The 16,568-nt window shown below is 45.7% G+C and overlaps 1 protein-coding gene across 2 annotated transcripts in view; it reads left to right on the plus strand.

Annotated features, from left to right (window-relative positions):
* Positions 1-16,568, plus strand: part of nav1b (neuron navigator 1b) — a 126,958-nt gene that overhangs the window by 97,943 nt on the left and 12,447 nt on the right. The window contains exons 10-27 of one of the 2 annotated variants that reach the window (XM_010899261.3): positions 56-842; positions 960-1,391; positions 1,727-1,777; positions 1,891-2,051; positions 2,575-2,769; positions 5,512-5,564; positions 6,737-6,760; positions 7,167-7,244; positions 8,990-8,998; positions 9,666-9,749; positions 10,842-10,953; positions 11,042-11,163; positions 12,305-12,313; positions 14,215-14,420; positions 15,332-15,494; positions 15,585-15,759; positions 16,136-16,233; positions 16,356-16,451. In XM_010899261.3, coding sequence (XP_010897563.2) covers positions 56-842; positions 960-1,391; positions 1,727-1,777; positions 1,891-2,051; positions 2,575-2,769; positions 5,512-5,564; positions 6,737-6,760; positions 7,167-7,244; positions 8,990-8,998; positions 9,666-9,749; positions 10,842-10,953; positions 11,042-11,163; positions 12,305-12,313; positions 14,215-14,420; positions 15,332-15,494; positions 15,585-15,759; positions 16,136-16,233; positions 16,356-16,451 — 2,855 coding nt within the window. Of the gene's footprint in view, positions 1-55; positions 843-959; positions 1,392-1,726; positions 1,778-1,890; positions 2,052-2,574; positions 2,770-5,511; positions 5,565-6,736; positions 6,761-7,166; positions 7,245-8,989; positions 8,999-9,665; positions 9,756-10,841; positions 10,954-11,041; positions 11,164-12,304; positions 12,314-14,214; positions 14,421-15,331; positions 15,495-15,584; positions 15,760-16,135; positions 16,234-16,355; positions 16,452-16,568 lie in introns of both variants that reach the window. The other variant, XM_020055711.2, reaches the window with a different exon arrangement.

The following is a 16,568-nucleotide window of genomic DNA, read 5'->3' on the forward strand; positions in this document are numbered from 1 at the left end:
ATGACTCTGTAGTATAATCCCATGTGAACTCCTATCTATTAATCCGTGTCTGCAGCACCAAAGAGTGACCACAAGGCGGTGGACAGAACAAAGATGTCTTTGAAGGCTTCCGGTCTACAGCGCTCGCGCTCCGATGCCGGCAGAGAACACCTGCCGGAACACAGAGAACACCGCAAGCCCCCATCGGGCCTAGTCAAGCCGTCTGCCGGGGCCTCGTTCGGCTACAAGAAGCCCCCAACCACGGGCACCGCCACCGTCATGACTGCAGGGGGCAGCACCATCTCCAGTGGCTCTGCCACCGTGGGCAAGATGCCCAAGTCCTCCGGCATCCCTGTGAAGCCCATCGGAGTTGGGGGAGGAGGTGGGGGGAGATGCATCCGTAAGAACAGCTTTGACGCCACGAGTAGCGAGGAGGGGGGCTTCTTAGGGCCAAATGCCCGGAACAGCCTCCAGTACCGCAGCCTGCCACGTCCCGCCAAGTCCAGCACCCTCAGCCTGATTGGCCGCCCCGGGTCGGCCCGGTCAGCCAACAGCAACAGCAATATGGACCACCAGAGCCTGCTCAACCTGAAGCCCATAGCCAGGGGTAAAGAGACCTGCAGCGGAAGCGCTAAGGGTACAAATCGCGGAAGCACTGGCCCCGTCAACCAGACAGACCGGGAGAAGGAGAAAGAACGAGCGAAAGCCAAGGCTGTGGCGTCAGATATGGAATCGTTGTGTGGCTCCTTGAAGCTGGAAGAATGCCAGGGTGATTCTGTCGGGGACGCCAGCTCCAAACTACAGGGGCTACGGCGGGCCAGTAGCAGCAAATACCCCGAGCTCTCATCACCCACCACTCAGAGGTACAGTCACCCTTTAGATACATTCTCACATTTCTCAAGTCCCACAGGACTCAGTTACAGTGGCACTAATTTGCTTTGGTAAATGTTTTCCTGAGATGTCCCGCATCTGATTCCCAGGATGCTGAGCTGCAAGTCTCTGGGTCGTCCTCACAACCTGGCCCACCTGGACAAGGTCAACTCCAACAGCCTGGACTCGTGCGTAACCATCCAGGACCTCCCTCCCAAAGTGCCCCCTTACTCCAAGCTCCAGGACCTGGCCGGGTCACGCAGCACGCCCCCCCGGGGGGGACTCACCCCCAGCCCGGCCCCGGTCCTGCATCTGGACTCCCCAAGCTGCTACCCCAGCCCGACCCCACTGTCCCTGGGGGGCTCGCCGCTACTCTACCCCAAACTGTCTGGCCTGCACCGTAGCATGGAGTCGCTGCCCCTCACCATGAGCGTTCCTCCCGCTGGGGGGTATGTCCGGTCAGAATCCCAGGACAGGGAGGAGACAAGGGGCACAGGGACGTGGGGCGCAGGGAGCAGGACCTCCCTTAATCTCCCAGACAGGTGGGTGTCCACAGGAGCCACACATTGACTATGGGTTGGGTAACCATGTTTTTATCGGGCGCTCCACAATATTCTGCTGCATCAAAGGTCATGCCTTCTTGATGTATGTTTACCGCTTGAATAAAAGATATAGCCTCGAAGCAGTAAAATGCACAAGTAGAAAATATTTTTAAAACAACTGCATTGCAAATAAACAGTTTGTCATTAACTCTACTGTATGACCTTAGATATTCTTTAATAGAGTCTTTGATAGAAAAATCTACAGGTTTAACTCTGTTTTATATGATTTGATACCAGAAATTGTCACTTTTGTTGTCTTCTTCTTTGTTGACTAGTTTGCAAACGGACAGGAACACCTTACCCAAGAAGGGATTAGGTTATGTCAAGTAAGTTCCAAATTGTTTTCCACCACAGTCACTGTTTCAAATCCCAAAAATGTCTGTAGTTTCATTTTCTCAGACTCGTAACGCAATTTTGCCTCCTCCATGTTCTGCTCCAGTCGCTACAGCTCCGGTCCGTTGGAGAGTCAGTCGGAGGGAAAGGAAAGGCGTCACTCCCACACAGCTGTGAGCCTGACAGACAGTGAGAGCCCCCCACAGCTGCCCTCCCCCAACCACATGCCCCACCTATCCTCTGGCAAGGCTGTCCTCACCAATGTGGGTGAGTCTCAGTCCACCGGCCTCCAGCTCCGACCATTGACAGAGTGACTCTGTGAAATAGATGCTGATTTCAATAGCTTGATTTCAAAGCAGACGCATTTGATAGGTTTCAAGGACAGGTTGACATTAATATCAAGCTAGCAACCACATGAATTTACTTAGAATATTAACCTTGGTTGCTAACGCTCCTTGAAACGCATCTATGATTAGCAAAGGTAAATCAACCCAAGTTACGCAAGTTAAATATAGTGTGGATATTTATATATTTATATTATAACTTGCAGTCATGACATTTGGGCTAGAAATACAGATTTAGTGGGAGATGGAAAAGCGCTCCTGGTCAGGCGATGCTATTTATAACCCACTGTTGAGGAACCTAAGTGTCTCCTTACACTGAGTCATCATGGCTTATGTGCCTCCCCAAGGGTGTGTGTGTGTGTGTGTTTGGACAAGTATGCATGTTCCCTATTACGCAGTATGCATGCCAGTCTTCCGCTGACCCGTGTCAACCTCTGTCTTCCCAGTTGCCCCCATCCCGAGCGGTATCTGTGCCCCCAGGATAACCCGCTCCAACAGCATCCCCACCAATGAGGCAGCCTGCGACCTGTATGGCTCCTCTCCGCTGGGCAGCAGCATGTCACTGGCCGACCGGCCCAAGAGCATGATGCGCTCCGGATCCTTCCGCGAGCCCGGGGATGACTGTGAGACAGCTAGCACATGTAAGAGACCTAGACAGACATATCATCATTCATATAATATATTCATGATACATACAAATACTGTATATCTTTCTATTTCTAAGGCTAGGAAAAGACAGGCTGCAATAGAGACAGGCAGCAACAGAGACAGGCAGCTGCAAGAGACGGAGGTAGTAAGAGAGACAGAGACAGACATCATGAGATAAAGATGGCGAGAGACAGACAAAATTAGAGCCTTGTTTGCCATCAAAAACATAAAACTCAAACATCCCAATCAGGGTCCGGCTTAAAATACTCCAGTTAGTTGTAGAACCCTTTGCTCTCTATGGTTGAGAGGTCTGGGATCCACTTAACCAAAGACTCACAAAATAGGATAAACACCCAAATGAAAAGTTTGCAAAGATTATTATCATAGTACTTTTTCAGTCAAACCCCAGATAATGCATGCCGAGCTGAATCAGTTCTATAGCCAGTGATTATCGAAATCCAGAAAACAGCTGTTAAATTTCACACAGGCCATAAGGAAGTGATTCGAAACCCCCTCTCCTGGACGTAGATGAGAGCGTCCTGAGCCAGACGGTTTTGTTTATTTCCCTCAGATCATACAGAACCACAAAGAATTTGAAATCAAATCAAACAGTGAACTGCCATGTCTGTTGGGCAAAATGCCGCAATGTGCAATCACAGCAGCAAGATGGGTGACCCGTTGCCATGAGAAAAGGGCAACCTGTGACGCACAAACAGCATTTTGAACATAAGCATTACTCATCTCAGTATTTATGTAGAACACTAACATGTTGCTGTCATCTAAAATACAGTGACACCCTCATCATTATCAAGCACTACAGTACCAAGAGCTAAGTAAAGAAAAGAGTGCTGTCATTCAACTGGTTCTGGCGCTCAGTTCACAAACCGGTTGTTTTAGGAAAACGCTGAAGCCTCAGGACCTGACCATCCAGTCAATAACAATAAACCAAGTTGCAACACAGTCATAAAAAACAAACACAAAACAAAATGCAGTGTTATCTGTCCCAGTTTCACCATGGGAAACGGTTTTGCTCAAGGTTACATATCAAAACCTTAGAAAAACCTTAACGAAGAACAGGCTCTGTGAGCACTGCCTTGCCATTGAGAAGGCTAGGAACATGAAAACCTGGCTCTCTTTTGAGGAAAGGCCATATGATCACTGCGTATGAAATAACAAGAGACACAACTAGAGCTGCACTTCACCTCTAAAAATCCACATAATACAAAACAGTTAAAAAACAGTACCTCCCAAAATGTTAACCTGTAATCAAGCATCAAACAGCTCTTAGATAATGAAACAGGGCCACTCCTTTTAGTAGAGAACCTTTGCTGCGTTTTGTCACTAACTGCCTGCTATGAAGTTGAGTGACAGTTAGTCACAGTTAGTCTTATTATATTTTGTCTGTTATGTTACTGTACATATTGGTTGAACGAAGGATACAGGGAGTGATATGGATGGATACGGGGAGTGATACCATAATTCCCTGTTTATTAGTCGTGGCTTATACACAGATTTTGTAAACATCTTCATGGGTGCGGCTAATACACAAGTTTAAATTTTTTTACATCGTTTCCACAAGCAAATGTTTTCACAGATGACCGAGGTCTCAGGAACTCATGTAGCAAATATGATACAATAGGCGTTACAGGGTTTTCAAAAACATATTTTATTCTAAAACAAATGTATTTTGGTTGCGCCCTATGACAGATGTTTAATATTAATGTACAATGCATGTAGGAGTTATGATTGACCTTTCGCGAAAGCCCCGCCTATCGTTGTTACTGTTGCTACGCCCATCAAGCTGTGCTTCTTTGTGAGCGGCAACAACTGTAAACAGCCAAGTACGGAGGGGAAAAGTAGCATATTATCGGTCAGTATAAGTGATTGTTTTTGTAGTAATACCTCAGCTATATCCTCCAGTTTCGAGGCATTGCAATATGCAATGGATGGATATGTTCACAACATTCAAATAAACAAGGAAGGGAGCACAATAATGAGAGAGATGCAGGGGGGGTGAGAGAGATGCAGGGGGCGTGAGAGAGATGCAGGGGGGGTGAGAGAGATGCAGGGGGGGTGAGAGAGATGCAGGGGGGGTGAGAGAGATGCAGGGGGGTGAGAGAGATGCAGGGGGGTGAGAGAGATGCAGAGGGGGTGAGAGAGATGCAGGGGGGTGAGAGAGATGCAGGGGGGGTGAGAGAGATGCAGAGGGGGTGAGAGAGATACAGAGGGGGTGAGAGATGCAGAGGGGGTGAGAGATGCAGAGGGGGTGAGAGAGATGCAGGGGGGGTGAGAGAGATGCAGAGGGGGTGAGAGAGATGCAGAGGGGGTGAGAGAGATGCAGAGGGGGTGAGAGAGATGCAGGGGGCGTGAGAGAGATGCAGGGGGGGTGAGAGAGATGCAGGGGGGTGAGAGAGATGCAGAGGGGGTGAGAGAGATGCAGGGGGTGAGAGAGATGCAGGGGGTGAGAGAGATGCAGGGGGGTGAGAGAGATGCAGGGTACATGAGAGCTATAGCGTAAAATTATGTTTTATGTGGTTTTCTATCAAGTGTTTATATACTGTCACAGTTATACTAATTCATACCTTTTCATTAATCAACATGTACAGTAGGACTTTTACTAGGTATAACAAATCGGAGCAAGGACAGATGAGTCCAGCATTATGGTTGAAAAAGGTATATAACATTTTTCAATACAAAACCCTGTTCAAAGTTTTGCCTCAATTTGCCTCTTTCAGTCCATGGCTCTGTCCTGTCCTTGGCATCCAACGCTTCTTCCAACTATTCCTCGGTAAGTTCTACAATTCTTTAATAATAATGTAGAAACGATTGGGGCTCTGCTTTCTCCTGCACAGATGACATACTGTACTTTCGTGATTATAACTGCTGGTTCCTTCAACAATGACGTGACTGTGTTGAATCCAACCCGAATATCGCCAGGCCCGACCAACCAACTGTGCAAATACGGCCATGTAGTTTCCCTCTCTCTGATTGAAAACATGCCTGACAAGAGGTGCAATATTGTGCCAACTTCCACCGAGGCATTCCAGAGCTTAAACAGCTTAAAAGCTGTTTGCCTATGACTTCTTACCTCAAAAATACGACCTCTCTCCTTTTCCAACCTTTGTCCATTGTTTATAGAGTTGTGTTAATCTCTTTAACGACATGTTGAAATGAAATATACTACCATTCAATAGTTTGTAACTTAAACAATGTCCTTGTTAAAAACATTTCCATTAAAACAACAGCAAATTGATCAGAAATACAGGTTAGATATTGTTAATGTTGTAAATTACTATTGTAGCTGACAATGTCAGGTTTTTCAATGGAGTTTCTACATATGTGATGCCCTTTATCAGCAAGATATTTGTTTCTGACCATTTTGAGCCTGCAATCACACCCATAAACGCTGATTCTGAAGATACTGAACTAGTCTAAAGGCCAGCTTTATGGCTTCTGTAATCAACAGTTTTCAGCAGTGTTTTAACATGATCGCAAAACAATTTTCAAATTTATCTTTTAAAATGATAAACTTGAATTAGCAAACCATTGGAACACAGGAGTGATGGTTGCTGATAAAGGCCCTCTGTACGCCTACGTAGATATTCCATTGGAAATCAGTTTCCGGCAACAATTGTCATTTGCAACATTAACAATGTCTACACTGTTTTTCTGATCAATTTGCTGTCATTTTATTGGACAAGAAGTGTGATTTTCTTTCGAAAAGAAGGACATTGCTAAGTGACCCCAAGCATTTGAACGACAGTGTATAGAAAACTGCACGTCTCATGAACCGCTAAGTCTCACTTATTCGGACCCCGCTAGGGGTTGGCCGGGTACAGCAATTCCTGAAGGTGGACTTACAGAACTACCATGAGACCAACTGAACCCACCATAACCTACTCCCAGGCTTACTCTCTGTTTATTTTCGTTTTTCTCTCTCGTCCTATTTCGCTCTCTAAGACTGAGGAAAGGATACAAGGAGAGGTAAGGTTTAACGTGTTCTGCACTCAAACTTTCCCATTGGTCTCTTCATTTTCCCGAAACGTCATCTCTTTTGTTATCAGTCATCCATTCAGCCGTGTTTCATGATACAAAACGTTGTTTTTTTTACATCTGAGTAGTTTGACATCTGGCCGCATCGCAGTCCTGCATCCTTCTGCTCAATGTTTTCCACCCATTTAATCTCATCCTCTCCCGTTCGTGAGCTTCAGTTTGTGTCATGCACCTCAGCACCAGCCCATACCTCAAGCATCATCATGCATTGGGAGGCTTGTTGCAAACACTGTATGCGGTTAAAACATTTTCCTGTCAGCGAATTAATAACGAAAAAGGTCACACTCTTTGCCTGCAATTTTCTCCTAAAAGGGCCTTGTTGTCATCTTTTTCACAGCAAATCCGCAAGCTGAGACGCGAGCTGGAGAACTCCCAGGAGAAAGTAGCCAACCTCACCACCCAGCTGTCTGCCAACGTATGTAGAACAGGCTCCTCACGTTTCAACCTGAAATCTGAACTTTAGTCTGGTGGCAATATTTGTTGATTCCAATATTTTATCTCCTGTTGCCCAACAACAAACCCTTGCTCTGACATGTCTCTCAAGTCTGGCCGTAGATACACCCCTGGCACTGTCTGATAGTTCTTATATTGATGGTTTAAGCAGCGGCTGCGCTGGCTAGCAGACTACCTGCTGTATGTTGCTGGCTAGTGAAGCAACCCCTGAAGCACCTTGGTCCTGTTGAGTTTCAGTTATGCTCTCCTGTGATTTTATTATAGTTGGATATGAGCCGGCAGCAGCCGCAACTCGTTCCAAACCACTGTTGCAGGATCTGTTGTCTGGCTTCCATAAGAAGAAAGCAATTGTTTGTGTATGTGTCAAACACGGGGTGGATGGTAGCGAATAGAGAATGAGTGAGATTCTGGTAAGAGTCATGTATCTGTCTTTACTGGCCAACTTGAAAGCCATCTGACTCGTTGACCAAAACAACCTCCTTACAAATGAAACTACAGTAATGCAATAGATGGATAATAATGGGTATTGGTTATTTAGGGTTACCATGCAATGTAAGATCACTTGGAAAAAATCCCTGGACCGCTTTTGTAGCTAATAAGCAGACTTATCCTATCATTTTCTGAAATGGGCTTGACTGACACCTTGGCCTAGCCATAGATGTGCATGGCGGTTGAGGTTGGCTTGACTGCAATGGTTAGCCCCCCCCCCCCCCCCCCCCCCCCCCCCCCGGGAGCGAGTTCAGCTAGCGATGCTGGTGGAGATTGGGGACATATAGGCTCCACAAGGAACATCAGTAACGCTGACCTCCCCCAACACACACATGCACCTTGTCTCTGCCCTTCTACTCTCCAGCTCCCCCCCATCCTCCCATCACCTGCCCCTCCCCTCTCTCACCTGTCACACATCTCAGCCTTCCTCCCAGATGGTTCACATAATAGATGCTTAAAGAGCCGGTCTGGTCACATGATCATCTATCGGATCTCCTTCTAGCTGAAAGTCCCACCTTTAAAATGTACGATTGGTTCACTTTATTTTGATTGGAGTTTTGATCACTGATGATGTGTGCGAGACAGGATGAGGTCACCCTTACACAAAGCGAGGATAGTGAGTTTTTTGGAGGAGCTTGGCAGATTCAATGTGAACATGTGACCAGAGTGCACCTTTAAGAGAGTGAGTGACACTGCATTTGTTTTAGTAAACACTCTCTTCAAAGCCGGACAGACACCGATCAAAAAAACTAACACCTTCACGATCTGCATCTGCACACAAAATGTGGAGTGCATGTCTTAGAGAGAGTTAGAGGTGACTGAAATACTAACCCAGCTCAGAGGAAACACCCTTCTGCTTTAACATGTGTGTCACTGCTGACGTGTGCGTGTGAGAGGACCACAGACCTTGGTTCAGTACTGATTAACAAAATGAAAACAAATATTCAAAAAAGGAATAACACTGAATACATCTTTATTATATTAAAGGACTACTGTTGAATAGTCTCCCTGGTCCAATGTCTGTGCATGTGTTTCAAGGTTGTGTGTGTGGGTGTGTGTGCTCGTACGTGCGCACGTGTGCAAGGAGTCTGATCCCGGGCCTAACGCCAGTGTCCCTCTCTCCTCCACTGTCGGCTGTGTTGACCGCCGGTTCTGGACTTTCTGCTGCCCCCTCCCTGCTGGCCGCTGACCCGCACCTCTGGATGCTGGGTGTAGCAGCTAGGCCAGGTTTGTTGGACTGTGTTGCTTCCAGATACAATCAACCCCTCTTCGCCCTCCTCTGTCCTTCACTTTCGCATGACTCTCTCTCTGACCTCCCATCTTCTCCTTCAAGCTGACCTGGTACCGGGGTTCTGGTTTGAGTGGCCGCCAGCCAGCCAGCCAGCCAGGCCTCAATGCCTACTAAATTGTTCAATAAGCATCCGGTCTTTCCCACGGCCGTAACAATTGGCCGTTGCCAGATATATAAGGAAATGCTCGCCTTGTAAAGATACAAAATCACATGATGTCAGAATGGCTGGTGGTTGTACATTTGAGCCACATGCAAACATCAGGGATCAGAATGGGTTTACCATGCTTCACAAGGTTGGAGAGGCCGCGCTCCAGTCGCCCCTCACTCACTCAGCTCACCTCTCCTCCCTGTTGTCATCCACCCCATCTTCCCAGCCGTCCACCCCTCCCTCTCTGCAGACGGAGGACACCATTTGCTTGATGTGCAGTGACCCTGTGGTGCCTGTGGCCTCTGCACTGCGGTGACTCATTCTGTTTTCCCTCTGCCTCCCCCGTCAATCTCTCCCCTCTCTCCTTCACCCGTCTCACTCCCTCGTTTCATGTCTCCCCCTCTCCCCTCTCTCTTTCTCCCGCCGTATATGTTTCCTTCTCTCTCTCTCTCAAGGCTAACTTGGTAGCCGCGTTCGAGCAGAGTCTTCAGCTGATGACGTCCCGTCTGCAGAGCTTGTCGGTCAGCCAGGAGCAGAAGGTACCGGTAAATGCAGCTCCATCATTCCGTCCTGATGAGCATCACTCTCTAGCCGTCTCTGGTGTTTACAGTTGGGGAGTGATTTCGGGATCTGTGGGGACAAGTCTAAAACAATATAATAAATGAATAATAATATGACTAACTTGGCTAGACTTAGTAACTTGCTTGGCTTGCAACTATAACTCACAAACTCTCACAGACAAATTTGCACACTGTCACCCAGCACACTCAGAAAGGAATGAGGAGAGAGAGGAAAATGGAAGTCTATTTACTGTTAAAATACCAAAATATATGACTGGCAACAAACTGTCATGATGTTTCATAATTACCTTGCCTAAACCAATTAATACCTACTCATTAAAGTTTCTAAAATGTAAAAAATACAGAGGACATGGACAGGGACAGTGACAGAGGACAGGGACAATGACAGAGGACAGGGACAGAGGACAGGGACAATGACAGAGGACAGGGACAGTGACAGAGGACAGGGACAATGACACAGGACAGGGACAATGACAGAGCACAGGGACAATGACAGAGGACAGTGACAGAGGACTGGGACAGTGACAAAGGACAGGGACATGGACAGAGGACAGGGACAATGACAGAAGACATGGACAGTGACAGAGGACAGGGACATGGACAGGGACAGAGGACAGGGCCAGTGACTATAAATTTGCCACAGGTTGGAATGCTGCTGAGATCGTGTTTTCACCAGCCAATACAATCCTTCAAGGCTTTCAGTGGTCCAGGGCTCCATAGAAATTCCACAGTCAGTTTCCCTGTTTATGTGATTGGGATTCAGCGTGGTTAAGCTATTAGCCCTTAAGTGCTGTCAGCTGCTTAACGAGGCACATTAGCCCAGAGTATCTACAAAATAGTCCACTGCCAGGGAGTTGTTGCAACATTTCTGGATATTTTCCAAAACCCAGGTTTTCCAGACTGTTATCCTGTCCCGATTCCAGGAATCCTCCTTAGATTCTTGGATTTCTGAAAAACATGGAATTTGGGGGATATAACCAGAATTTTGCAACTCTGGCAGCAGCCAACTTCTTTACATTATTGTTATTTGTTGCTCCTGTTTCCTTCTAGGATTCCGAGTTGACTGATCTGAAGGAGACCATAGAGATCCTGAAGACAAAAAACACAGAGGCCCAGGATATCATCCATGTGGCTCTCAGCAACCCCGACACAACCCCTAAAGGTAAAGAGCCAAGGCTGACAACATCAACTCACCCCACATATCCACAACTGGTTTTCTGCACCTGTTAAACTTGCCGTTGTCCCGCCAGAGCTGCAGATGAAAAGGCAGAACTCGTCCGAGAGCATTTCCAGCCTGAACAGCGTTACCAGCCACTCCAGCATGGGCAGTCTGAAAGAGCAAGAGGCCAAGAAGAAGAAAAAGAAGAGCTGGGTGAGCACACAGAACCTTCAACAGTTGCAAATAGAAGATTCTAATTGGGTACTGGTTCTGTAAGGGGAGCCTCTAACTAGTGACAATGGTCCTCATTCATGAAACCTCCATCATTTATTGTATGATCATATCACCGACCGAGCTGGGGTTTACCAATATTATCTTTATCGTATCCTTACGAACAAACTCACATCTGGTCAGAGACCATGTAAACCAACATCCGAAAATAATATAATGCTTGATTCGCAATAAGACCATCATCACAAGTCAGTCATGCTTATAGTATTGGCATAGTTCTGTCATGGTTGAGGGAGAATGGAGGTTATTTAATAAAACATGAAGTATAACATAAGAAACACTACACAACTACACGGGACAGAACAACTGAAACAAAAGACAAGTAAAGGCCGACAAGATACACTGTGTAAATCACACTTGGAGATGATCGTACATCTCTTCCCTCGCTTGAATCTGAGATATTTTCTGAGAATATTCTATGAATGAGGGCCAATGTCCTTAGTATTACGTAATTCCAGGATTGTGGACCAATGGGTTTTTGTTTGGCCTGTTTGTGTCCAGGGGTCCAAAACCTCCAATTTGTATTCTTTGACATCACTTAACCAGGTGTTTTCCACTGAACTGGATATAAACAGTCCATGTGGGTAAATAAACTGTTAATGTATGTATTCATAAAGCTTCATGAGCTGTTTGGAGCTATAAAAATGTGCATTGTAAATAGTTTATTTAAAATTGTTGTAGTCATTCAGCCCCTTTTTTCGATAGGTCTGTGGTCCTGCATCAGTTTCAGTTTTTTTTATCTTACTTTATTCTGTTTCTGTTTAGTTTTTTGCCACTTTCTCTCCTCTCTTTCTGACTGGCTCTCTCCTGCTGTCCTTATTTTTTCCTTTGGGTCTCCAGTTTTCTCTTTCTCTCTGTCTTTATCTGTTTCTTTCTCTCTGTTTATCTCTCGGTCTCTTTATGTCTGTCTTTCTCTGTCTCGTTCTCTATTGTCTTTTCCTGCCTCCATATTTCTCCGTTTTTTTATATTTCTGTCTCTCTACCTTTCTCTCTCCAAATCTGAAACTAAGTATGACTCTGATCTCTCTCTCATGCTTCCCTGCTACCACTGTATTTCATTCAGGTTTTTGAGGTGAGTAATAGATAACCCCCTAAAAGTCCCTCCATATCTTCTTCCCTTCCTCCCCCTCTCCGTCCCTTTCCCATCCTCCCGGCATCGATGAGTCATACTTGTTAACTATTTGGAAAAGCTCTGTGGTGTTTCATCCATTCTAAACCTAGCTAACTCCACTTTATTCACTAACTGTACATTCATATGAATAACATTTACTGCAGATATAAGGCAGGGAAATGTCCAAAAATATAAATAATGAGATCAAATGTAATTCAGATGTCAAATTCTGTATTCATCTTCTGTTTCATGTCCAGAAAGGAAAATGATATACTGCTTAATCGAAGCTAGGGTGAAAGTTGGTGAATGAAGGTGACAAAACACCTTTGTTCGTTGATTTCTAGTCCTCCCAACCATTATACTTGAGTGACATTCCTCTTATTGCATATCAAGCCAGGATTTTATTTTGTCATGAGTTGTATTAAAATCATACAATTTTGTTTTAAATTTGTCAAGTTTCAAAAACTCTGGAAACATTTCAAATTCAAACCATTTGGCTGCCTACAATTTCAAAATTGAGCTCAGCATTTGAAAATGAACACGAAAGCCTCCCTCCTCATTTGGTCATTACTTTCCCATCAACTCAAATGAGTACAGCCTGATCAACGCTCATGGCTCATCAGGGCCGTTTGCATCTGTTTCTTTCATCGTTTGCATCTGTTACTTTTACCACGGGACAGCTTCTCTCTCCTCCTTACCCCTGACTGGACATTACTTACAAAGTCTAACGATCCTCTCTGTGTCATCGCCTGATGCTCATTTCAGTTCGCTCTGTTCCCTGCAAACTAAAGTTGCTGGGTTAATTCCACTCTGCCTTAAAGCTAGCATCCTGACACTGGGAGCAGATCAGGCTTCTCACATTTACTTTGCCTCACATCAGAAGAACATTCTAATTCAAATCAGAGCCAAGTAATAACTTCCAAATAGACCAGAGGACCCCTGTTTGTTATTCTGATTAAAGTCGAATGCCTGAATGAATACAGCAGGGGTAGGCAACTGTAGTCCTGGAGTGCTGTAGGGACATTTGATTCAAACAGTAACTATCACTAATAATCTGTCTTCCTTAGAGAAACACAGATGTCTTGGCCTCAAATGTGAATTCTGGTTATGATTTTGAATTATTATTATAAAGATTATATACTGGTTTATTCTGTTAGCCAATCTAACGCTCTTGTTTTTGGTTTAACTGCATTTACATTTTTATTTAGAGGCACGTCTTCCTATCAGAGCAGGGATTCGGGTAACAGCAAGAGGGTGATACTGTTGCTCCTCCTCCAGAACACAATTGCATGTGGGAATATAATATTCAAACAATTTGACCTGCCCTCAAAATGAATATTCATAAACAATATTTAGTCCCCCACATCAACAACTTTCCACCTGAATGCATTTTTTGAAACATTTACACCGTAGATACATATGAAGGGGTGGCCCAAAGTGAAATGGGGTCGTTTTCCCAAGAGTTTCCATTAATGACCTGGAAGAACTGACGACTAATTGAATTAAAATCCTACAGGTCCTGCAGCACTCAAGGGAAAGAGTTGTCTACCTATGGCAGTGTTTCTCAAACCTCTCCTGGGACCTCCCCAGCCGTTCCATGTATTAGATGTTTCCCAGAGCTAGCACACCTGAATCACCTAGTTAACTAATTATCAGGCCCTTGGCTGCTTGATTCAGGAGGGCCAGATCAGGGCTACATTTAATACATGGACCGGCCGGGGAGGCCCCAGAAGAGCTTTGAGAACCGCTGACCTATGGAATAAAGAAAGGCTACAGAAGTTATTCTCCCTGGCCTCTCTCATCAGTCTCTGTCCGCAGACAATGCGTCGCTTCAACCTGTGTTCTTGTATTTCTCTGCGCAGCTGAGGAGTTCCTTCAACAAGGCGTTCAGCAAGAAGGGTTCCAAGCTCTCTGCGTTGTACGCTGACATTGAGGAGATAGCCACCCCGGACTCCTCTGCCCCCTCCTCCCCCAAGATCACCATCCACCACGACGAAGGAGACGGGGATGGGGATCAGTACGATCCTCCTTCCTCGATGAGGTCCTCTGTCTCAGCCACCTCTTCAGGGTACAGCCTTTCTGCACACATCCTGACCACCTTGGGTTCTCCTTTAGTCTGAGTACCGTTTTGCTTTCAGCTGAGACACGCTTGACACAGTTGCGGGGCCAAAATTGCATCGTAATGGTGAAATTCAAACTAGGGGTTATCGAGATGGAACCACTTCATCAGATGACATAGGTTTATTTTTTTCTGTAACCGTTTGATTCCCGCCCCTTAAAAAAGAACAAAGAAACATAACCAACGGTTTTGGCCCATCCTCGTTGGGACGTTCCACATCACTCCGGACACCAATAGTCATTCATCTGCAGCTGTAGCAGAGGCTGTTGAAATAATTGGAAACTATTGTTTTATTAAAGAAAAGAGCAAATGTTATAAGTGCCAACTACTGGACTGAAGATCAATCTGCCTATTTATTGATATAGTTATTTAGTTCAAGAGGTAGAAATACATATCTTAATTGAGCATCCACGAGCATTCAATCAACAGCCTATTATGTGGCCTGCCTTACATTTATCTGCATTGCTAGTTCATTATCGCAGTTTAAAACGGTAATAAACTCATGTAGGCCTACTGAAACATGACAGCCGGCTGAAAATAGGCTACCTTTTTATGCATTTCTGGTTGCTTTTGTTATGGATTGAAATGTCCATAGCATTCCTGAGGCTATTGTTAGCCTATAGCTATAGGCTGGCCCCTAGCTAGTTGGACATTGGCTGTGGCGCACAGTTGTGGAGAGTATAGATGGGGACACTCAACAATCAGGAGAATGGTACAACTTATTTACAGGTCCACCAACTTTAGCACAGTTTTTAGGTTTTCATTTCCATAATATATCTGCATATTTTTTTATAATAAAAAGTTATTACAAACGTGCCATCTTCGGTCAGACTAAGCACCGGTGTCGTCTTCGTCCCCAGGTTGTGCGAAGGAGGCGAGGAGCCGCCGGAGGACGAAAAGGTGGTGTCGACGCTGCGCTCTGCCTTGTGGGAGAAGGAGAGGAAGCTGACTGACATTCGCCTGGAAGCCCTAAGCTCCGCCCACCAGCTGGAACAACTGCAAGAGGCCATGACCAACATGCAGGTCAGAGTTCATGTGTTGGCCCCCTTGGACATCTAACGTTGTTTTTGAACTGCCCCCTTTATTCTACACCGCGTTTCTTCCCGCCTGCAGATGACAGTGGAGAACCTGAAAGCTGAGAATGACCAGCTGAAGACCGGTGGCCCGTCCACTTCCACCTCCCAGTCGTCCGGACTGGCATCGCTGGGCAGCGCGTCGCCACGCCAGTCAATTGCCATGTCTCTGACCAAGACCTTCAGCATGAGTCTGGGAGAAGGCAGCCCCCCTGGTGAGGCCTGGCGGCTAGTAACACTTTTCATTCAGAAAACCTAGAATCAATGACATTCAAATAAATAATGTAATACGGTCATATTATATTATTATCATAATAGATATTCATATTTAATTTGACTGAATATTATGTGGATATTGTTTGTTACTTTTACAATCAATCAATCTCTCGTTCTCTCCCTCCCTCTTGTCTTCTCTCTCTCTCTCTCTCCCTCGTCTTCTTTCTCCCTCTCTCCCACCCTCTCTTGTCTTCTTTCTCCCTCCCTCCCTCCCTCCCTCTCTTGTCTTCTTTCTCCCTCTCTCCCTTGTCTTCTTTCTCCCTCCCTCTCTTGTCTTCTTTCTCCCTCTCTCTCACTCTTACTCTGTCTCAACAGACGTATTCCAGACAGACGTGGCCACTGTCACCTCTCAGAGGGACGACACGCGTGTCCGGGTGATGGTTTGCGTGACCAACCCGCGTGTCTTCAAAGATGTATGCTTTTTTAAATGTTTTATTATTTGAGTGATTTCTACAGGTGCCTAATGTGGAAATCTATAATATGTATGATGCTAAACCTTTTGAAACTCTACCCTGCGGCTGTCCGCCTTCAACAGGAGGTAAAACAGCAAGACTTCTTCATCGGCACTGTGAGGGTTAACGGCAGAATGGACTGGCCCATGCTGGACTCTGCCGTCAGCCAGGCTTTCAAGGTGAGTTCCAGTGGAAGTCTCGACTGAGGAAAAAACTCCTTCCACATGCAAAAGTAGATTTTATTGTAGATGCGAAAACAAAACACAAATCAATAATTCCAGTAGGTTTAACTGACA

Source organism: Esox lucius, chromosome 17 (genome assembly GCF_011004845.1).
Source record: "Esox lucius isolate fEsoLuc1 chromosome 17, fEsoLuc1.pri, whole genome shotgun sequence".
In the NCBI taxonomy this organism is placed as follows: domain Eukaryota; kingdom Metazoa; phylum Chordata; class Actinopteri; order Esociformes; family Esocidae; genus Esox; species Esox lucius.